Source organism: Physeter macrocephalus, chromosome 4, assembly GCF_002837175.3.
Source record: "Physeter macrocephalus isolate SW-GA chromosome 4, ASM283717v5, whole genome shotgun sequence".
Lineage (NCBI taxonomy): Eukaryota > Metazoa > Chordata > Mammalia > Artiodactyla > Physeteridae > Physeter > Physeter macrocephalus.
Window position 1 is genome coordinate 31506790 of NC_041217.1, and position 24260 is coordinate 31531049.

The 24260-nt window shown below is 41.6% G+C and overlaps 1 protein-coding gene across 9 annotated transcripts in view; it reads left to right on the forward strand.

Moving 5' to 3' along the window:
- PTPN14 (protein tyrosine phosphatase non-receptor type 14) overlaps positions 1 to 24260 on the forward strand; it is a 175113-nt gene that overhangs the window by 96095 nt on the left and 54758 nt on the right. For all 9 annotated transcript variants that reach the window (XR_003679392.2, XM_007101547.4, XM_007101548.4 and 6 more), the window contains one exon: positions 23160 to 23257. Coding sequence is in view for 8 of the 9 variants with exons in the window: in XM_007101547.4 (XP_007101609.1) it covers positions 23160 to 23257 (98 nt within the window). In the remaining variant the exon portion in view is untranslated. The remainder of the gene's footprint in view (positions 1 to 23159; positions 23258 to 24260) is intronic.

Genomic DNA, 24260 nt, shown 5'->3' on the forward strand with positions numbered 1-24260 from the left:
CTGATCAGATCCAGAGCAAAGAAGCCCAGGCAGGTGTCTGCTTCTGAAGTGCTATCCTGCTTCTCTACTCCCACCCTTCACCCGGGTCCACGGACTGGGTGTTTGCTGTCTGCAAGCAGGTTGACCCTTCAACCTTTTTCCTTGATTCTCAACGCTTTCCCCAGTCTGGGTCCAGTTTCTGGTAATTTTCAAATATCTTTAATATCTGCTTCTCATAGATTCCTTGCCTTCTATTTTCAACCAGGCTTTTTTTTTTTTTCTATTTCAAAAATTAATCCCAAAATATTCATTTCACAGCTTTTTACTTCCTAATTACCATTTAAAATCTCTCTTACCTTCAGATGCCTGGTGTTCCTGTGTATATTCTGTTTATTTACTTACTGCTTCCATTATTTTTTGTTCATCCATTCCTTCTTGAGCCCTTGAGAAATTATGTACGTCATTGATTTGGCTCACATGGGCCCCTTGAAGTTACCAAGGGACACCCCACCTTAGAACCGGGGGCCTTTCCACTCCTATTCTCTTTACTCCCGGTCAGCACTATACATGGCGAGTCCACTCCTGAAATTCCCTCCCTCCTGGGCTCCTGGTGCCATATTCCCTTATCTGGTCCTCGCTTTGCCAGAACTCTGCCCTTCTAAATTTTTCTTTATCTATGATCTGCCGTAGAGCTTAATCACCTTCAGACTTTAGAAGTAATTTCTGACAGATGTCTTAATTTTGTACCACTTACCCACATCTTATTCTTGATTTCCCGCTGACCGAGGACAGTCTAGAACACGTTCATGAATATACTGAGTATCTACTGTGTGCACGGCACTGGAGTATATGCAAAATACAGCCTTTTTCTTAAGGAACCTACGTTCACGGGAGCCCCTCTGCTTGCGTGTTATAGTTTTGCTTCAGGCTCCCTGGGGTGATGATAACAGTACCATCTGTTGCTCACCTCTACCTGGGGCATTTCGCACACTCTTGCGCAACCAAATCTTGTAGGATCCAGAAAGGCAGACAGTGATGAACTGTTACCCTCCTGCTACCTCTCCTGACCTTAAATCCTTCCCTACATACCTCATTTTTCTGTAGGTAGCTCCGTGATTCTTTCCCTGTCATAAATTGGCAATTAGAGTCATCCAGGGCTCTCTTTCCTTATGTCATTTGTTATACCAGGCCCTGACCATTCCTCCACGCTCTGGTAGTTACTTCCACTTGGAGTCTCACTGTCATCTTCTTTCTCTACCAATAATCATTTTTAAGGTAAATTTTGTTAAAGGCTGACACGTACAGGCAAACGCAGAAATCAAAGGGTACAGTTCAGTGAATCTTTGCAAAGTGAACACGCCCATGTAACCAGTCCTTAGATCAAAAATCGGAACGTCGGGACTTCCCCGGTGGCTCAGTGGTTAAGAATCCGCCTGCCAGTGCAGGGGACACAGGTTCGAGACCTGGTCGGGGAAGATCTCACATACCGCGGAGCAACTAAGCCCGTGCACCACAACTACTGAGCCTGTGCTCTAGAGCCCGCGAGCCACAACTACTGAGCCCGCGAATCACAACTACTGAAGCCCGCGTGCCTAGAGCCCATACTGAGCAACAAGAGAAGCCACCGCAACGAGAAGCCCGGGCACCGCAACGAAGAGTAGCCTCTGCTTGCCGCAACTAGAGAAAGCCTGCACGCAGCAACGAAGACCCAACGCAGCCAAAAAAAAGAAAAAAAAATCGGAACATCACCAGCCCCTCACATCCTTCCTCATGTTCCCTCTCAGTCTCTATCCCCCCAGAGTAACCATTTTCCTGACTTCTAAAAATATAGATCAGTTTTACTTTTTTTTTTTAACTTTTTAAGTGGAATAATACAGTATGTTCTATTTGGTGTCTTACTTCTTTAATCACCATTTTGTGAGAGTCATCCATATAACAATATATGTATAGTTAGATCTCGGTCCTTTTCATTGCTGCCTAATATTCCAATATAGGCATATGCTACAATTTACACATTCTACTAAGGACATTTGGATTGTTTCCAGTTTGGAGCTACTATGAACTGTGCTGCTGTTTACATTTCTAGTATGTGTATGATAGACATTCTAGTACATATCCTATGGGACATTCTTGCATATGGCTTTGACAAGTGGACTCATTTCTGCTGAGCATGCATATATTAGTTTTATCTAGCAGTTCTGTAAAATTTTTATTACTACCAGGAAAATAAAAAGCAAATTTTAAGGCTGGAAAATCTTAGCTACTTGATCTTGCTTTCTCTTTGCTCTCTATATTGAGTTCATTATTTATAAAATAAATAATGTGCCTACTGTGCTTGAGGCCACTAGGGCACATCAGTAAACATAAAAGCAGGTACCCTGGCACTTGCTCAGCTACACATCATTACAATTACTGATCTTTCTTAATATTAACAATAATGACTATTAACATTTGTTAAATGTTTACTGTGTGCCAGGGCACAGTTCTAAGATCTTTATATGTATTCAGTCACTTAGTCCTTACAATAACTCTTAGCGTTAGTACTACTATTTTTCTAATTTTACAGAATAGGCAACTAAGGCACAGAGAGGTTGAGTAACTTGCCCCCAGATATGAATAAGTGATAGAGCTGTGATTCAAGCCTAGGCAGTGGGGCTCCAGAAGCTATATTTACCCCTATGCTACCCCACGTTCCATTTAAATCCATTCCAGCTTACTTTGTCCCTGCTTTATGTTTTCTTACCTCTGGCCTGAGATACAGTGAAGTGGTGAGGGACACTGGCTTTTGAGTTGGACAGACTTGGAGTTGAATTCTAGCTCTGCTACTTGCCTTCTGTATGCCCTCAGGTGAGTTATTTATCCTTTCTATGATTTAGTTTCTTCACGAACAGATCTCGTGAGGATTGATCTGGTTAGTAAATGGAAAAGTATGCTTTATAGTACCTGACACTATTATCATAATTATTATTTGGCCTCCTAACTTGTATCTTTCCCACCCATCTTGTGGTACATACCACTTCCACACCAACTCTAAGTATTTTTCTTAAGGGTGGTGGTTTTCATCATTTTCCTTTTATCAAAATAAACCTTTTTGATTTGAGGGCTTACCATTGCCTCAAAGATAAAGACAAACATACACCGGCATTTGAAGCATTGCAAGGCTGTATCTTCCTTATTGCCTTCTACTTCCTTCCGTTCACCTTTTATACTTGTTTGGCCGGTCTATTCAATGTTTCTTGACACCTGAGCTGCTCAGTTCTTTCTGTTCTTTGCTAGTACTGGAAGTATCCCCCTCTTCCTTTTTCCTTCCTGCTTTGGAAGCCTCCTCTGCCTTCCAGACTCATCTCTGGACATTCATTCAGCCCATTTATTAGTCCCTAAGTGTAAGATGCTCTAAAACGTAGAGTGGCCCGAGATGGCGCTCCTGTTCTCTATGGGTTTTTCAGTCTATTAGGGAAGATTAGATGGTCACATAAAAATATCTGAAGGTATCACTAGTGTACGGTGATGCCAGCTGGCGGTACCCTTCATGGGTGGAATGGTAAGAGGAAACTTTGGGAAAGTGTATTAGGGTTCTCTAGAGAAACAAAACTAACAGGATCTGTAGCAATGGAGGGAGATTTCTTTTAAGGAATTGGCTCACAGGACTATGGGGGCTGGCAAATCCAAAATCATCAGAGTAGGCCTGCAGAAGGGACACCCAGGGAGGAGTTGCAGTTTGTGTCCAAAGGTGGGCGGCCGGCAGAATTCTCCCTTCCCTGGACAAAGTCAGTCTCTTTCTTAAGCTTTTCAACAGATTGGATGAGACCCTCCCCACACTATGGAGGATAATCTGCTTTACTCAAAGTCTGCTGACTTAAATGTTAATCTTACCAAAAAATCAGCTTCACAGAAACCTGTAGAATAGTGTTTGACCACACATCTGGATATGGTGTCCCAGTCAAGTTGACAGTAAAGGTAACTGGCAGGAAGTGTCAGTTGAATTGGACTTTGAAGAAGATGTTGGATTTTGATAGGTGAATCAGGACCGTTGGAAGGGAAGACAAGGTGGTAGGCTGTCTTCTCCCACACATACCTAAAGGGTAAGGTAACTCGCATAAGTAGCAGGGGCTCACTGATGGGTGAAGGTGGAGCGTCTGAAGGGAGAACATTCCTAGGAAATCATAGGAGAGGAGAAGGAAATTGCAGTGTGAATTCCTCAAGGGTGTTCTAAAATGTGGTAGGAAGCAGCTACATTGTAGCAGAAAGAGCCCTGAATTTGTATTTTGGCTTCACCCCTTTGCTCCTTGTAAATCATGAAGATGACTACGCTCTGAGAGCCAGTTTCCACATCCGTAAGATAGAGATGATGAAGTTCATTGCTCCTTTCTGCCAGCAAAGACATATCCACTTGTTGAATCCTATTAAATCAATGTGGTTTCAGCCAGAAATAGAGAAGACCAGGAGTCAGCAGTTCTGCATTGCTTTTGGTGCCCCTTTTAACTTGCTGTGTGACCTTGGGGAAACCAGTTAGTCTCTCTTGTTATTTGCTTAATCTGTTAAATACTATCTCCTGTACCACAGGAGAGGTTAAAAATTTCTGTCTTATAGAAATAATTGTATCTTTTTGAATCAGCTTTTTGATTTCTTGGAAAAAAGAAAGAATTTTTTGAAGTTCAAGATTTTCCTGTTACTATTGGGTCACAGGTTCCTGGTATGAAATCTCTCTATATATCCTGGAACTAAGTTATGCTGTTTCTTCTTTAGAGTTTTAATTTGGTAGTCATTGAGGAAAAATGCTATCTTTAAGTCTAGAGTACTCAGTATTTTCGTTATAAAGAGACCACTTTTACTTTTTCTTCTCATCATAAAACCCTATGTTTTGAAAAAAATTATCCACCTTTAGTACTTCCCCAAAATATTTTATTATTAAATACCACATATTTATCCTTAGCATGGAATAACTAGTATAACAACACAATTTTTTATAGTTTATGTTTGAGTTAGCTTAGACAACCATTTTGGGCAATATACCAGTCGGGTATATCAGTTAGGTTTTTCATTCACTCATTCATGTGTGTGTGTATACATTCAATAAGTATATCCTGAGCATCTGTTGTGTGCTAGGAATCTTCTAGTAACTGGAGATACATCAGTGAACAAAATAGCCAAAGTCCCTGCCTTCCCTCACGAAGGTCACATTTTTGAAATATTTATAGTTGTTTATGACTGTCTCCTTCCCTTTTATAAAATTCAGGGAATTATAAGAGCATATGGTACCTAGTTAGCTGAATGATTAAAATCAGATACCAAATTCTCTAAAAAAATTGTGAAACAATGTTGTGCAGTTCCCCCCAAATGGTTTCTTTTCACATAATAATTATTACAGGTCCCTCCATAGAGATGATAAGCATATAGAAGGTATTTATATAAATATATATATATAATAAACTATAGAAGGGTCCACTGTGTTTGTTCTTCTTTTTTTTTTTTTTTTTTTTTTTTTTGTGGTATGTGGGCCTCCCTCTGTTGTGGCCTCTCCCGTTGCGGAGCACAGGCTCCGGACGCGCAGGCCCAGCGGCCATGGCTCACGGGCCCAGCTGCTCCGCGGCATGTGGGATCCTCCCAGACCGGGGCGCGAACCCGGTTCCCCTGCATCGGCAGGCGGACGCGCAACCACTGCGCCACCAGGGAAGCCCCTGTTCTTCTTTAAATAAGTGTTTAGTCAAATTCTTCTTTAGATTTGACTTAAATCTATGGTTATGACTTTGATGAGGAAATGTCTGTCTATAAACCAGTCATTCCTTTATGTAAGAATTGATGGAAATTATACAGAATGTACTAACTTGAGAAAGTGGAGAAATGCTTGGGACTTAGGTCTATGTGGAACGTGTACAGGACTTAGTTGCCAGGGTAAAGAGGATAGTGGCTCTAGATGAGTTTTCATAAAGGTAAAATTTAAGTAACAGAAAATGCATGGACTAGTAACTAGTAATTACACTTGGTTTTTCTTTCTCCCTAATCTTTTCAGTGCATGTTTTTCCATCAAGTTATACTGCAGATTTTTTTTAGTGTTATTATTCTTTAATTTGATGATGAGGATGTTGTTTTAAAAGTATGGCGGTTTTACAATGGAGATCAAGTGGGAAGTGCCCATGATTTGGGCTTCGCAGGGGTTTTGCAGATGCTGGATGAGAGTAGTATTTCATTTCCCATTTCCTACCATGTGTCCTTTTCCTCACTCCACGTTTGCTACATGGGCCTCCTTGCTGTTGTTGATCAGGATTCAAAATTCAGATCATAGAAAACAGGTAGAACTATCTAAGAACTTCTTTCTGCTTTTACAGAAATACAAAGCAGAAGATATGGGGGCGGGGGGACAAGGGAGAGGAAGAAGAAGAAAAAGAATGATGAAGAAAAGAGTGAATCCATTACTATATCAAAGACACCCCCCTCCAAACTTAAAAAAGATTAAATGAAATGTTTGAAGTATTTTGATGAGCTTGTAATAGTAAAACATAATCTGGTTATAATTTTTTTTTAAACCAACAGTTAAATCCATTTCCCCCAAATCTATTTGTTAAAAAGTAGTCTGCCAGTTGTCCAAAAAGGAGAGGGCTTTATCTAAAGATTTTAGTTTAGTTCCTTAGGTCAAAAATGTTGCAGTCATCCTTGAATTCTCTCTTTCTCATACACCCCGTAGCCAACCTTCAGAATATGTCCAGCATCTGACTACTTCCTCCCATGTCCGTGGCTGTTGCTCTGCCTCAGTCCACGGTCATTTCTACTGACTGGTGTCCCTACTTCCACCCTTGCCCCTTGCAGTCCGAGGTCTATACAGCAGCCAGTACCATCCTTTTAAACATATGTCAGTTTATGTAGCTTCTTTGCACAGCTCCTTCCACTGATTTGCCTCCTTAGAATAGTCAAAATCCTGACCTTTTGCGCTAGAAGCCCTTTACGATCTGTACCACTCCGTCTTTCATCCACCTTTTCCTGCCGTTTGACCTCTTGCTCACTCGTTGCTACACTGGCCGCCTTGCCGTTCTTGAACACATCACCACACATTTTCTTGCAAGCCTTTGTATTTGCTGTTTATCTGCTTGGAAAGAGAGCATCCTCCACACTCCCCCCCCGACCCCCACAATGGCTAGCTCCTCATTTCTTTCAGATCTCTGCTCATAAAGTTCATCTTATCAGAGAGACCTTTCTTAACCACCTGCACTTTGTTACTCTCTATACCTCTTACCTGATTTTATCTCAGCGAATTTATTTATTAATTAATTATTGCTTGTCGTTCCCCACCAGAATGTAACTTACATGAACGAGAGCAGAGATGGGGGTCTTTTTAGCCACTGCTCTATCCCAAGTGCCGAGAACCACTCTTGGCGTGTAGTAGGTGCTCATTAAGTTTTATTGAATGGATGAATACATAATTGCATATATTTATTTGTACATTTCTAATATTTTACCAGTAAATTGGGTCTATGTTGGCTTTACTTTTGAATAAAAGTGTTATAAGAGGTTCAGAAATCATTGTAGTAATAGAATTTGACCATTTTTACTGTGATTACTAACCAATGGATTTTGCAGTGATTTCATGAACGTATTACCAAAATGCAGCAGGCCATATATTTTCTGCAGTCATAATTTTTTAGGAGAAGCCCTCTGAGCTTTTTGTTTAAGGGGGAGTTTGTACTTTTCTGTAGGAATCCTGTCTTTTGAACATGGCCTCAGGCCCCGTGCAGCTACTGACTCTCCAGAACGGGCACCTTCTTGGTTTCGTGTACCTAGGTTTTTGGTTCCTAAAGAAACATTTGATGTGTTTTTACTCTGGTTTCTAATGAGAAAATTTTCAATTCTTAAACAGAATGAAATAGAGAAATGTGTTTCTAGCAGCCTTCTGCATGAAATGGAAGAAATGAGGAATGAGTAATTTTCTTTGATGTGGGAATTACAGTCCTCTGCTTGACAGTCCCCATTCCCTGCCCCCATACCTAAACAAAGGGCTACTTTCCACCTGTGTATAGTTCATTGTCACTTTGGGTCATCATTTTCTTTTCTAGGAAATTAAAAGTTCCTACCTTAAAGTTTACTAAGTACTGGGGGTTGCGTAGAGACTGGGGCAGTTAGTAAACTGAAACTCTAACGGAAGGAAGGACATCTAAAATTATTGTAAAATTGCATTCAACACATGGAGTATCTAGTCCTTTGATCCTAGAGCCCCAGAAGGGGTTTGAAAGGAAGAATTGTAGAGAGACATTGTCATGCCTGAAAATATCAAGGACAATTTTGGCAGAAAGCACAGCATAGGAAGATGCTAGATTCTTGGGCAGTGAGATGTTTGCTGGTTTGGTATTTTATCTTTGGCAGTTGTTGCCACATTTGATCTTCTTAGCTGCTTTTGAAGATTCTGCAAAAGAAAAGTAGTATTCATTTCCAGCAGTAAAAATCCAGTAAGTGGTCAGTGGATTCATGTTGTAATGTGTTTACAGTCTTCTGTACTTTTTTTCTTCCTTCCAATTTTTCCTTGCTGGTTTATGCTCCACACTTACAGAAACTACAGACTGTGCCAGTTTACTACACAGGCGCAATGTTGTCATGAAAGAGCACTTGACTGTAAGATCAGAAGTCTTGGCAAGTCACCTTGCCTCTGTGAGCCTCCCCTTCCTCACGGGTAAAAGGGAAATTGTAGTGACTGTCTTCAAAGGTGGCTGTGAACATGAAGTGACGTGTCGTATTACACGTGAAAACACTTGGAAGACAGCTCTACAAATGGAAAGCACTGTTACTGTTAAGGATTATTTGAATCTTCTGATTTCTTAACATCTAGAGAAATTGATGAAAATTTCAATCGTGGAGAATTCAAGTCTTCCATAGGTTTTGACGCACACGTGGTATGTTTTTATTATTTCTTTCAGACAACTCTAGAAACAATGTAAAGTTTCTTTCAGCTAGTCTGTAATTAACTGGCTTTTAAGTAAGGCCACATCATGTATGACTGGCATGCTGTCTTGTTCTAATGTAGAGGTACAGTGAAGACCTACTTTATGCTAGATGTTGAGGTGAAATACAAAGATGTACAAAATAAGCTCATACAGTAGCCCAGGTGGCAGAAAGAAATCCCCATAATTAAACACATTGCCTTGATTAGGCATAGTTAGAGTTACCAAATGCTGTGGGAACACAGAGGATGGAATGAATTACTCCAGTTTGGTGGCTGGGAAAGGCTTTATTATGCATTACCTGGAGAATAGGTGATTTGGGGGTTTCGCTTTGCTGCTGAGTCTAGTATTCTTCTGTGCCAACTCTTTGGGTGGCTGACTTCCAAAAAAAGCCTTCTATTTTACCCACTGGGCTTCTCTGAGTCGGTAAATGATCAGAGTGTTTTATTGTGCAGTTATCATGTCAGGGATCATCTACTGGGTCTGTGAATCACTGAATGAAGGCTGGTGTGTTCCTGCCCTCAGAGTGCTTATAGCTTGATAGAGATGATGAGCCTGTCATCATTCGAAATATATGAAGTCTGTGATTTTGAAGTGCTGTGATTGGGGAGAAGTTGAACATGAATCTCTTTGGCCAAATAGAAAGTGAGGTGAGGTTGCTCACAATAGGCCCACACAATGGAAATTTCGATCATCCATCAGGATTTTAAGGTATCTCCTATATTTCTGACCTCTGACCAGAAATAGCAGCTGTTTTGCTATTTCTTTTTCTTTCTTTTTTTTTTTTTTTTGCGGTACGCGGGCCTCTCACTGTCATGGCCTCTCCCGTCGCGGGGCGCAGGCTCAGCGGCCACGGCTCACGGGCCCAGCCGCTCCGCGGCATGTGGGATCTTCCCGGACCGGGGCACGAACCCACGTCCCCTGCATCGGCAGGCGGACTCTAAACCACGGCGCCACCAGGGAAGCCCTGTTTTGCTATTTCTGATGAACAACCCATCTAGCTTATGTGGTTTTTTTTTTCTATCAGTGTTTTAAAATATACTTTTAATATGGGTCACTCTGTTAGGTCTCAGGCATTTTTAAGCTGTGAATATGAGGAAATGTGCATTAAGTGACTAAGAGAGCATGGGGTAAGTGGGCACCTGCAGAGTTTAAGCACTAATGCCTGAAGCCTAGTGATGAAAAATATTTAAAACGTAATTGGTCAATAAGTAAAAACAGCAGCCAGAGTGTAAAATTAGATTTGGCTAGTCTTAGGGACAAAACTAGGTCCCTAACTAAGAGCTAGCACAATGGATTTCATCATGATTTCGATGACAGAGTTTCTGGGAGGAAGGACGTACTTGGTGCTGATCACACAGAGTACTGAGGTGTCAGAGCCCAGGGACAGGGCTGGCGGAAGACAGCTAAAGGCAGGAAGGAGTCTCAGCCCATCACTGTGAACAGAAAAAAACCCCACAGTCAATGACAGATTACTCCCTTCCAACACTTATTTTAGACTAGAGGTTCCCACAGCTGGAGGGTGTTCCCTTGGCTTGGTTTGTCATTTGCCTTGTGGCCAATATAGAATCTTCAGTTGTTTCTTGAGTCCAGTGGGTGTGTGAGAGTTGGGTAGACCAGCCCATTTCGTTTATAAGAACTGAAGAAGGCCTCCATTTCGTGCTGTCCTGCTCTGATAGCAGGAAAATGGCTTGAAGAAGATAGCATCCTAGGACCCAGTGGTCCCCCCATTCACCTCTATCCATACTGAGTTTCCTGGTCACCAGTAATAATCAGATACCCTGTGGGTCTAACCCTGTGACTTAATATAGGCTGGGAACTTCTATTTTTATCATAGTCTCTCTGGATTTATAATTAATTCATTACTTTCATTCCATCATTCATTCATTAAACATTTATTAAGCCCTTAGTATTTTCTCCCCATTTCTGGGACATTACCTCATCAACAGAAGAACTGGCTTCGTTTGGCAGTTGCTGAATTGTGGGAATGTAGGAGATACCTTTAATTAGGGATTATATCTCTGTCTTATCTATCCTCCCCCCCCTGCAACCACTGATCTTTTTACCATCTCCATAGTTTTGCCTTTTTAAGAATGTCATATGGTTGGGATCATACAGTGTGTACCCTTTTCAGACTGGCTTCTCTCATTGAGTGATAGGCATTTAAGGTTCCTCCATGTCTTTTCATGGCTTGACAGCCACAGAGAAGACCCTGTTGCCTCCTCTTCATTGATTTTTATTTATTTTCTTCTTCAGATCAGGCATATCGCTAACAACAGTACTGCTCTTCCATCTGCTAGCTCACCAAAATTTTAAGAATAATATGGAAACTTTTTAGCCACAAACCTGGCTCTTTACCAGGAAGGCAGACCTTGGGCAGTTGACTCACCCAGTTTCCAAGTGTAATTAAGTGTTCTTTTCCCACACTGGAGTTGTAGGTAATGTTATGAACACCTGATTTTAGGGGCAGGCAGGTGAGTAGTTGGAGCTGATGAGCTAAGACGTTTATCCCTGTTGTAAGGGGGCTACAACTCCTATTTTACAGCGGCAGCGTAGAGGAATCGTTAGAACGTGTAGAGTGCTAATTAGAATGAGCTTTGTTCCTCCTTGATTTGCGCTGCTTTTGCCATCACGAGGGTTTGCTTCATGCTGTTGTTGGTCATAGACTGCAGTTTATCCCCAGGTGCCTTCTTTGCTGCGTGGTAGCTCAGAAAGCTATGTAAGTAATTTGCAAGTAAACAAATGGTTCACATGCTAAAGGAGTATTTTTGTTGTTGTTGTTGAGTCTGTTTTTTTTTTTTTCTTTAGTAGTTTTAGGTTTATAACAAAACTGACGGAGAGGTACTGAGACTTCCCATATATCCTCAGCCCCAGCACACACACAGGTTCCCACATTATCAGTATCACTCACCAGAATTTTTCCACAGGAGACCTACATTGACACATCGTATTCACCCCAAATCCATAGTTTACCTTAGGGTTCACTTCTGATGTTGTGCATTCTGTGGGTTTGGGCAAATGTGTAATGACATGTATCTATCATTATATTATCAAGTAGAGTATTTTCACTGCCCTAAGAATCTGTGTGCTTTGCCTATTCATCCTCCCACTGCAACCACTGACTTTTTAGTGTCTCCATCGTTTTGCCTTTTCCAGAATGTCATATAATTGGGATCGTACAGTATGTAGCCTTTTCAGATTGGCTTCTTTCACTTACTGATACGCATTTAAGTTTCCTCCATGTGTTTTTATGGCTTGATAGCGCATTTCTTTTTAGTGCTGAATAATATTCTAGTATCTGGGTGTATCACAGTTTATTTATTCATTCACCTACTGAAGGACATCTTGGTTTCTTCCAAATTTTGGAAATTATGAATAAGGCTGCTATAAACATCTGTGCAGGCTTTTGTGTGGACATAAGTTTTCATTTCCTTTGGGTAGATACCAAGGAGCACTATTGCTGGATTGTATGGTAAGAGTATGTTTAGTTTTGTAAGAAACCACCAAACTGTCTTCCAAGGTGGCTGTACCATTTTGCATTCCCACCAGCAATGAATGAAGAGTTCCTGTTGCTCCACATCCTTGCCAGCATTTGGTGTTGTCAGTGTTGTGGATTTTGGCCATTCTGATAGGTAATGCAGTAGTATCTCATTGTTGTTTTAATTAACATTTCTCTGATGACTTATGATGTGGAGCATCTTTTCATGTGTTTATTTGCCATCTGTATATCTTCTTTGATGAGGTGTCTGTTAAGGTCTTTGGCCTGTTTTTATTTTTTTTAAATAAATTTATTTATTTATTTTTGGCTGCTTTGGGTCTTGGTTGCAGTGCATGGGCTTCTTGTCGCGGTGGCTTCTTGTTGCGCAGCACGGGCTCTAAGCGTGCGGGCTTCAGTACTTGTGGCACGTGGGCTTCAGTAGTTGTGGTTCACGGGCTTTAGAGCGCAGGCTCAGTAGTTGTGGCGCATGGGCTTAGTTGCTCCGCGGCATGTGGGATCTTCCCGGACCAGGGCTCGAACCCGTGTCACCTGCATTGGCAGGTGGATTCTTAACCACTGCGCCACCAGGGAAATCCTGGCTTGTTTTTTAATTGGGTTATTTGTTTTCTTATTATTGAGTTTTAAGAGTTCTTTATATGTTTTGGATCAGACCTCTATCAGATGTGTCTTTTGTAAATATTTTCTCCCAGTCTCTGGTTCGTCTTGTAATTCTCTTGGTATTGTCTTTTACAGAGCGGAGGTTTTTAAATTTAATGAAGTCGAGTTTATTAATTATTTCTTTCATGAATTTGTGTCTTTGTTGTTGTATCTAAAAAGCCATTGCCATGCCCGAGGTCATCTAGATTTTCTCCTGTGTTATCTTCTAGGATTTTTATAGTTTTGCATTTTGCATTTAGGTCTGTCATTCATTTTGAGTTAATTTTTGTGAAAGGTGTAAGGTTTGTGTCTAGATTCATTTTTTTGCATGTAGATTCACAGTTGTTCCAGCACCATTTGATGAAGAAGCTATGTTTGTTCCATAGTATTGCCTTTGTTCCTTTGTCAAAGATTAGTTGACTGTATTTATGTGGGTCTGTATCTGGGCCCTTTATCCTGTCCCATTGATCTATTGTCTGTTCTTTTGCCAATACCGCACTGTCTTGATTACTGTAACTTTACAGTAAGTCTTGAAGTCGGGTAGTGTCATTCCTCCAACATGATTCCTCTCCTTTAACATTGTGTTGATTATTCTAGGTCTTTGAAGGAATATTGTTTCCCTTTGCCTAAAAACAGATATGTGATGGGATACATTTCTGAAACTTTCAGGTGCCTCTTTCATACCATAGAAATAACGTCTAATAATCTTCCTATGAGGTGACTAGTCTCTCTTCCTCCCTCTGTCTTTGTTTCTCTGTCAGTATTTCATCTACTCAGAAACATTTATCGAGTGTCTAGTTGGCACCAGGTACTGATATTAAATGGTAAGACCCAGTCCCCAGTCTGTGTGGAGCGGGAGAGGTGCTGACAACAGTGCAGGGTACCACCTGCACGACATGCTTTTCAGAGCTGGTAGAGGGGTCCACTAACTGGATGAGAGAATTTGGGAAGCTTTTACAAAAGGACATACATTTCAACAGGGCTCTGAAGGATGAGTATATGATTGTCCAAATGGAGAAGGATGGGCAAGGGCCTTCAGACAGAGGAAACAGGAAGGGGGTAGTATTGGGAAGCACAGTAAACTTATTACAACTCAAGTATATGCTCGTGAGACATGAAATTAAAAAGAAAGTAGTTCTGGGCTTCCCTGGTGGCGCAGTGGTTGAGAGTCCGCCTGCTGATGCAGGGGATACGGGTTCGTGCCCCGGTCCGGGAAGATTCCCACATGCCGCGGAGCGGCTGGGCCCGTGAGCCATGGCCGGTGAGCCTGCGCGTCCGGAGCCTGTGCTCCACAACAGTGAGAGGCCCGCGTACTGCAAAAAAAAAAAAAAAAAAAAAAAAAAGAAAGAAAGTAGTTTTGAGTGGATCATGAAGAGTCTGGTGTACTGTATCAGGAGTTTGAAGTTTTTCCTGATCAGGGTTATTGGATATTTGTTTTGTTGACATAAAATTCACATAACATGGTATTCACTATTTTAACCATGTTAAAGTATACAATTCAGTTGTTTTTACTATGTATGCAAAGTTGTGCAACCGTTACCACTATCTAATTTCATAACATTAGCAGTCTTTCCCCCTCCCCTTGTCTCCCAGCCTCTGGCAACCACTAATCTACTTTCTGTCTCTATGGATTTGCCTGTTCTTGGACATTTCATATGAATAGAATCAATCATACAATATGTGGCCTTTTGTGTCTTGAGTTACTTCACTTAGCATAATATTTTCAGAGTTCATCCGTGTTGTAGCAATGTATCAATGCCTTGTTCCTTTTTATGGCTAAATAATATTCCATTGTATGGATAGACCACATTTTGTTTATCCATTCATAAGTTGATGGACATTTGGACTGTTTCCTCTTTTTTGGTTATTATGAATGATGTTGCTCTTCGTGTACAAGTTTCCTTGTGAACACATATTCTCAGTTCTCTTGGGTATATACCTAGGAGTGGAATTGCTGGGTCAGATGATAACTCCATATTTAACTTTTGAGGAGCTGCTGAACTCTTCCAAGTCATTGGAGATTTTTAAGCCGGAGCAAAACAGACTCAGGTTCTGCTTTAACATCACACACTTGAGGACAGTGTTTTCTTTTGAGCCTGGGTATTTCTAGTGCCGTTGCCTTGTCTTCCTAGTTCAAGGCATCACAGTCCACAGCAGTGAAACCTATTTGGCTCTTTAAAATTCCATTGGTGTGATTGCTATAGAGGAATCTGTACCCAATCGTGTAGAATGGGACAGAAAGAAGTGCTGTCAGGGTATTCATGCTCTCTCTCTAGGATGTATTGTAGAGAATGAGTTTTTCTATTTTAAAGAGACCCCCTGATTAAATTATAGGCTATTATTAGGGAGTTTATTGTACATATAAACTGTACTTCGATTCCCAGTAATTTGTTGTAATGAATGCGGGAGTTCAAGAGCAGAAAGTAAGGATCAGGTTGTGGCATGCTTTTCTCCTTTGCAACACCTGGCTATTATTGGCCTTTTTTCACTAGCCTTAAGGCCTGTGTGTGTTTGTGTGCGTTTAAACAAACATTATCCTTTTTAGGAAAGAATTGCAATCCTTTGACTCACTGAAACTTAAGGCGTCTCAGTAAGAAGTTAGGTGTCTCTGGCAAAATAGGATATTGATCGGTGAATGTTGCAAACCTCTGGAATTGAAGTTCTGCCAGGACAATCTTGTCTGTATGTGTTTGAGTGTGTGCGCGTGTTTGTATTTTCACGTACGCACGTGTGTTGGCTTGTGGTGTAAAAACGGCAAAAAGAAAAACTTTTCCTTTTAAGGTTCTCTTTGTCGAGTTATGGTTTTCGCCTTTTCCTTTCTTTTCTTCCTCCCTGTTGGTTTATTTCAGTTTCGCATAGTTGCGGGAACGTTGACTTTGTCAGCTGCTTGATGATGCAGAGTTTTATTTGACTGTCAACTTGAACATTCATTAAATAGAAAAGAGTTTAGATAGTACATGACTCAGGAACCAAACACATTATTATCCCTGAATAATCACAAACTGAAATCTTCTCGGGGGCTTTGAGGACAGAGGGGCCAAGGGAGGCGAGCCTTCCCGTGTGTCTGGTTCCATGCCAGCGTATGTACTGTTTATCTGGTCCTGGCAGGTGGAAAGCAGGGTGGGCCACCCTGTCCATTATCTGGATTTACAGCTGTGAACACTCTTTGAAATGGCTGGAATGTGCTGTTTCTCTCGTGTTGGTACCTCTGTCAATCTAAGAGTTGAAATGATGCTCTTTGCCATCCTGTGTCCCAGAATTCTAGGACAGCTTGTCCCCAGCATCGCCCCACCTCCCACGTTTGTCTTTTATGGTAGAAAGCTTGTACATTTATTTCTTATTTGCCCAATATAATGCCGACCAGAAAGCAATGCGAGCGTTTTGGTACCTACTGCGCTGTCCTGGGAGAACTGGGTTTCCAGTACATTCTAGCAAGACTCTTCTGATATTGCTGATTGTAAAGGGAGTTTTCTAGTGAGGGAAGGACATTTTAAGTCTTACCCTTTTCTTAATAATAACAATGACAAAACAATCTGGTTTCTCTCTCTGGTCCTCCCACCCCAGTAGTTTTATGGAAAAGCTTCACAGACTGAGGAGTTTAAGGATGGTACTGATGTGCTCCCTCTCTCTAAATTGTCACATCCCCACTGAGCATGCACGTGGGAAGAGATAAGAGGGTTTGACTGACCTTGAACTGTAGAGGAGGGAAAGGCAGATGTAGCTGTCTGACAGCAGCAGTGACACTGCAGGTCCATAGTTAGAGTGTACAGAGTGCTTCCACTGACCTGTTTTTAACTACGAAAGAGCGTTTTCTTTCTGTCTCAGCTATCCTTGGGCAGTGGGGGTAAAAGAGATCAATGCATGGGTGGTATGTGCCGATCAGACGGCTTCAAGTGTTACTAATACCTTAGTAGAGTGAAGTCTGGGTAACTTCACTAACAGAGTGAAGTCTGGGTAACTTTTAATGATCCATAATATAGAAGTATCTTTGCTCAAAGCAAGGCAGTAAAGACTGTGTGTGATACTGATGATGAACTGCTGTTTACTTTTTAAAAAATGTTGCATTTGGAAACATATACATTTAAGGGCCCAGTTTGCACCGGCTTCTGCGTACAGCCTCTCCTTCTAGGTAGGAGCCTATTAATTGGAGACCCCGATCTTTAGATTTTACTTTTATCCCTCTATGCATCTTACGAAGTTGTCAATGAGTAGTTAGAATGCATAACTCAGTCTTCTTTCCCTTTCTTCTACCTCAGGGAGGAAAGTGAAATATCCCAGAGGCTGCTGCTGGGAGAAAAAACAGATCTGAATAATCCAAGGGCCAAAGTATGAAACATGTCATGTAATATGTTTTTACAGAAAAGCTTCTGTGTCAATGCTTGTCTCATGTGCTGTGGCACAGACGAGGGAGTGGGGAGGGCAGCTTGGTTGTTGAAGCCCTTCCTTAGAAGCATTGGGATCATGAATATCACCCAGCAGTGGTGTTTGTATTTTCATTTCTATTTTTAGACTTCAGTGAAATTGATGACTTGCCTACAATGGCTGGAAATCCAATGCGGCTCTCATCACCTCTGAGGTTGCCATGCAGAAAAGGAGCTCCAGGCTCTGGTCTGTGTGGTCCTGCCTTCAAGGAGCAGTGTTACCTTGGGCAAGTCATTCTTCTTCCTCAACAGAGTTTTCTTCTCTAGAGACAAAAGAGCTGGGCCTGAGTTTTTGAAATCCTTCCCTTATTAAGTAGCTTACGCTAAGTCATGCTGCAATAGTATATGACCTCCACCTCTCTGTGGCTTTCAGAGCCAAAGGCTCATCTCTTGCTACCTTACATGTGTGCCATGTCCACCGCCTTCTTTCCCTGGGGCTCAGGCTAACCAGGCAGCAGTGCTACCTGGACACTGCAGGTCTCAGGGCAAAGGGAAGCAGAGCTGGGAACCAGGCACGGGCTTGGAGGGCTTCTGCTTGGGATTGGCATGTGTCACTCCCTCCTCCATTTCACTGATCCCAGAGCTATAGTCGCAGAGTTAATTCGGCTATGACCCTCTGGGAGGGGAGGCCCCGTGGAGAGTGGCAGCATTGAGAACAGTGATAGTGGCCTACCATCCTCCTGTCTCCACCATCCTGTGATTTAGGCTGAGTTATGTTGAGCCCTTGGGGAGAAGCATAACCAAAATCACATCTTAAAGTTTTCAGATGTTCATGGCTATTCCCTATTTGAGGCATTTCTGCTGAACTGGACTTGGAATGAATATTTCACGTGTGAGAGGGGTGAGAGGAATATTTTAAAAGCAGCACGTACTCGGCCTCTGGGTTCTCTTGCCTTATTTGTGGTTCTGTGGCAGTACAGTCCATACTTTCCAGAATACTGAGTGGAATTCCTCAATCTGAGAAGTATTAACAGACCTGCATGTGAAATATACTTGCATAAGTGCTTAGATAAAGTCCTCATATATAAATTAAAATAAGAGATGAAAGATCTTAGCAGTACATCTGTAAACACTGAGGATAATGTTATGGGGAGTAATTTTGAAAGAGTCCTTTGATACCACTGGCAGAAGTACTGAATGCATGCTTTACTGATTTAACTCAGTGTGGCATTTTTTTAAACTTTCTTTTCAGAATCTTAGGGGGAGGAAAGAACATGGAGAAGTCACATATTTTCTTGAGTTTGGATAGAAGTATTCCAGATAGATGAGACCTCTAGGGATGGGTTTATAGTGTCTGTCAGTTTCCAGGTGTGATGTTTAATAGCACCAATTATCAGGAAGCCTTTACTGCTTCACCCAGAGAAACTTGCATTCAATCCATAAATTAATCTCTGGAGATTCAAAACAAAACAAAAAACTGAAAATAGAAATGTTACCCTTGTTCAATAAGCATAATTATGTTCACCAATTCTTAGAGGGAGAGCAAAATCTTCACCTAAAGCCATTCATTGGACCTCAGCAGTCAGATGGACTATTTCCAGGTCTTTGAATATAAAAAATATTTAAAAGCTTTCCTTGTGGGTTTGGGTTTTCAAAGAGGATCCCTTTGGAAAGTTGGCAAATACTTTCCTGGCACAAGGATTGGTTTTTTTTCTTTTCCCCTCCACCCAAAGCTATGACAGGGTGGAGTGGAGTATACTTCCATGAAATTGCATGTTTCCAAAATAGGATTCAGTGTTATATTTTACTGCTGTTAGAATTGAATCTCTAATCAAAAATAAGCAAAAACCAAACATTCTAGAAATAGAATTTCAGCTCATATTCTCTAATTTGGTCTTCATATAGGATAGAATTATTATATCTTATAAAAGTACCTTTTGAGCAGAAATGTAGCAAACAATCAATTAGCAGAGTGGTTCAGATTCCATTCCTGTTTCTGTGATCTCATGTAGTAATATCCACAATCTCAAATGGCAGTCACACCATATCATTAACGCTGTTCAGGTTCTCTCGTAGTCTGGATGGCTTGCAGGAAGGGGCATTGCATTCTTCAGCTCCTTGATTTTGCTTCCCAGCACAAGCCTACATTTAATCTAAATGACCGGGAACAATCCTGGTGTTCCTTGCTAGTGGATTGGGATTCGCTGTTGCCTAGCGTGGGATGGATCTATAATAGATAGAACCTGCTTATACATTTTATAGAAGTGATAATTGTGGATGAAAGTTGGGGTCAGCAGGGTAAGAAAACTATAACTATTGTTTTGCTGGGTGCTGTGGATTATGTTTCCCAAGGTCTCAGCTGATCATTTTTGCCTCCAAGGTGACGTGTAAAAGGCCCTAGCTATGGCAGATAATGCTAGGATAACACCTTTTAAGATGCTTTTCTCGTTGGTTCTTAAACATTAAACCCTTACATAGTGCACTGGAGAGAGAAACGTGACAGCAGTGGCCCAAGAGATGATGAGCATCCCTGCAGGGTAGACTGTCTTAGACTTCTCCAGGACGTCCTTGGCATCTAGCCGACTTAGACGTACAGGAAGTGCTTAATGAATATTCGTTAATATCCATGTGTCTCCTGGGCTTGGAGAGCAGAAAATGAGTCGAAACAACTCCAGATATGAAGGAGTGAATGCATGTAGAAGAGTTTCAAGCACTGTTTGAACAGGACGGACGAGTAGGCAAACGTTACCATCCTTTCCCACCTTGAAATTGTGTCTTCTGGTTTGTTTGGGTTTTCGGGTTTTGTGCGTGTTGTTCTTGCTTTTGTTTTTAGAATCCCATTGTACCTTTCTTTAATAAACACTAACGTTCCTTCCTGTCGTGAGATTTTGTTTTTTAGTTCTTTGGTTGTTTTTTTTTGTTTGTTTTTATTAACAAAAAAATTAAATATCCTTTAATTTTTCTGAAGAAGGACACAGCGGGCTCCTCTGGCCATAGGATGATGTTAACACTTTCTGTCATCCCTCTTTTCTTCTTATTCCCCCAGTTTTGAGAGTATGGTCTTCAGATTCTAAGTGGCTCTTCTTCAAAGACCTATCTGCTTTCACAGTGAACTCTTGGCACTTAAAAGGTCTTTGATGACTAAGGACCCCCTGGCTTGCCTGGGTTTCTACAGGAAGGTGTTCTCCTTTTGGAGAACTGGCTAGGTTATAAACATAAAAGATCTGCCATGAATGGCTCCCAGGCAATTCCTAAAATCTCTTGAAGGAAAAGTTTCCTCACATGAATGAGTGGACCTTTTACTGTTTCCTGGAGAACTGGCCCAGAGGCACAAGACAGGCGCCAGAGGAAAACCGAGAACCAGGCTGGGGACAGGGAAAGAGCATGGCAGTGGGTGCTGAGGAAAAACCATGAAGGAAGATGGAGGATGCAACAGAAAACATGTGCTGTAGCTTTGCATGAGAAGAAGGTTTCTGAAGCCTGTGTTTCCCTCTTAGTTCAGGTTTTACTGAGCTTTCTCCTAGGAGGTGAACTAATAGTGTGTATCATTAGATTATGTTTTTAGGCATAAATCTGTTATTTCAGTAAGGTTATAAAAGCCCTGAGCTTTGCTTGGACTCGATAGGGTGCACACTCCTTGAAGCAAAGGTGCTAGTGTAAAGCATTTTTGTTGGAGCTCTTGGTTTGCTGAATGAAACCATGGAACCTGCGATCCTTGGCACTTGCCATGTGCAGGCTGGCTCTCTCTTTCCCCTTGAAATGGGTGACATGCAGGCACACAGCAGGCAGGTGGATCATGGGAATGCATGGGACCACCCTTCTGTGATGGTAACTCACCTTGTGTGAAACATTTGAAAAATATGCCAGAGCTTGGGGACTTGACCTTAGTGAACAGGGGGAAAAAGGAAGCCAGAAGGGAACACGGCATATTTTAACTGCAGCAATTCAGGTTTCTTTAGTCTTCAATACTTTGATTCACTCTCATGCTGTTTCTTTTAATTCGTTTACAACTATTGCTTCAAAATGTTTTCATTTACTCTGATTCTCTCCTATGAAGAATGAAGAGGCAGGTCATGACTTCCCCTTTTCCCTCTATCATATATTATTGCCAGAAACTCCCTCAACAAAGAAAAAAAATACACACACACACACACACACACACACACAAAGGTGGTGCCTTCAACTTCACAGGATTTTTCAAAGGATCCTGTCTAGCATTAGCTCCAAATTGTTCACATTCAGAAACAGCAGAGCTGCCACTTCATTACCAACGAAAGCTTTTTAATCACAAGTTCTTATATGAAACCTCTGTTCCTATTTGTTGGGATTTAGAATCCATGATGCCTCTAACCAGCTTAAGGATATAATGACTAGGTGAGGTCAGGGCAGTGTCCACTGAGCTCAGAGTGGTGAGTGGACACAAAGGTTTTCTACTGGTACCAGGGACTTGTCTCTGAAAAGCAGTGAAGGTACTTGTTATGTACATTAATCGATTTAGTCAACTGATATTGACAAGAAGTCCAATTATTGATTCGATACTGGACCCTGTAAGATGATTTTGAATATTTTAGGTGAAAGATAGAATGGTAGTAGGAAAAATAGGTTGTTTTTCTATTAGACCATTAAGTTTGACTAAAAAAAACTTGAGATAACTCCGAGTGTTGGTCGTTCTAATTTGAGTGTACGTTTTCCCACCAGAGACAGACATGGTGGTCCTTACCTGTAACCCCAAGAGGAGAGAAGTAGAGACTATTTTGTCGAGCCTGATTCTTCTACTCAAATAGGTGTTGGATTGATATGTAATGACGTCCATGATATCAAGGTAGAGGCAGCAATAATTAGCTCTCAGGGCCGATTGCCCCTCTCCAGTAGAGCTGGGCTTTGGGTCACTCCTGAGTTCCCTTGCCAAAATTTTGAAGAAATACAGAGCTACGGTCACCAGGAGCCAAAAGGTTGTTAGCATTTGCCAAGAATGAATGCCTAAAAAGTGTGACTGTTCTAGAGGTAGCTGTGTTCTAAGAGTATGGTCAAAGGAAGTGGAGTCCTGGGATGTAAAGGGTGAGGAGATTTCTAAGTGCTTAGGTAATTCTAAGTGCGATTTTACTGGCGAGGAAACGATAACGCTGTATTAGTTTCTAGAACAGTGGTCTAGTCTGAGGTTGATGTTGTGTATGGGCACATCCTGTCCGTCTGAACTTTGCTGCTTGGAGGACATACTTTGGGTTGGAAGGCTCCGTATCACATTTGATTAGATTTTTTTGTGAGCCTGGCTCTGACAAGCTTTATCCTGTCCGTTAGCAGAATTCTCAATGATTTGGCCTGTTTGTCTTCTACTCTCTCAAGCCTTGGGGTTTAAGAAATGGTGTGTTTCCAGAAGTTTTTCAGGAGCGCACATCCTGTTGAATACGCCTTTGGCAGCTGTGCTGTTGTGGTTGTCGAGGTGTGGAAGAGCGTTTTCGTTCTTGGTCTCCTGTGAAGAGCTGGTCCTTATCAGTAGTTCATCCTGCCGGCCCACAGTGAAATGATGTGATGAGAACGCTCTCAAACTCAGAGTGAACGGGACGTGGCACCTGCCACATCAAACAAAGATAAACACAGGCAGAGGTCACTTTCCATCTTCTATAGACCTGACCTTTATCGACATCACCTGTGTATCCTGCTGTGTATACAAGGTTTCACATCCAGAGGCATCCATGTCGTGGGAATGTATTCCAAGTATGTGTTTTTTCAGGTTATTTGTTCTTCTGTTTCCATGAACAGATATCAGTATTACCTGCAAGTCAAAAAAGACGTGCTTGAAGGGCGGTTGCGATGTACGCTGGAACAGGTGATCCGGCTGGCGGGCTTAGCTGTGCAAGGTAAGAGAGTGGGGACCGGTGTGTGACAGTCCGTCTTCTGTTGGATGCTGGTGTTGCTGGCCTCTCAGAGGGAAAAGTTAAATTTACTTAAACGATCCCTTAGTAACTCTCACTTTTCATTTCAAGGTATCTTACATTAAAAATGCAGAGATAGTGATTTTTGGAGGCAGGATGTTGGATTTCTCAAAGCTGTTTGCAAATTGCTCATGCTTGTATAATTTTAGTTTTATTCGAAGAAACAGCAGCTTTCATCCCGCCTCTAAGTAAAGCTACATTGCAGGGTTGGTGGAACATTTTCTTAGACTTTTTTCACTGCCCAACATGGTCATATTTTGTGGCTTGATGCTATGACTGTGTGACTTTCACATCAGTTTCAAGTGTGAGAGCTTAAAACATTATAGTGTAATTTATTCCGACACAGTTAAAGAGAGAAATTTAAAATGCAGGATTGTAATGTGGAACAACAAATGTGTGTTAGAGTACATTTATCTTTCAACTTGTCCTACTTAGATTGATCAGACATCTATGTTTTTATCTTCTTTAAATTGTTACACATATTTACGTAACACACCATGTAATTTTTTACATATATTTATACATTACTCTTTTTTTTTTTTTTTTTTTTTTGCGGTATGCGGGCCTCTCACTGCTGTGGCCCCTCCCGTTGCGGAGCACAGGCTCCAGATGCGCAGGCTCAGCGGCCATGGCTCACGGGCCCCGCCGCTCCGAGGCATGTGGGATCTTCCCGGACCGGGGCACGAACCCGTATCCCCTGCGTCGGCAGGCGGACTCTCAACCACTGCACCACCAGGGAAGCCCTACATTACTCTTTATTGAGTGGTAGCTTCATTGTCGTTAGTCATGTTGAAGACAAGATAAAAGTATAATTTTTAAAGAGACAGGTTTCCCTTGTAGTCATGATTTTCTTTAAAATCAGGTACCGTACAAATGCAAGCCTGCCAGCCGCCAAGTCCTTGCTGTGTGGATTGTTGTTGTAGAAGCT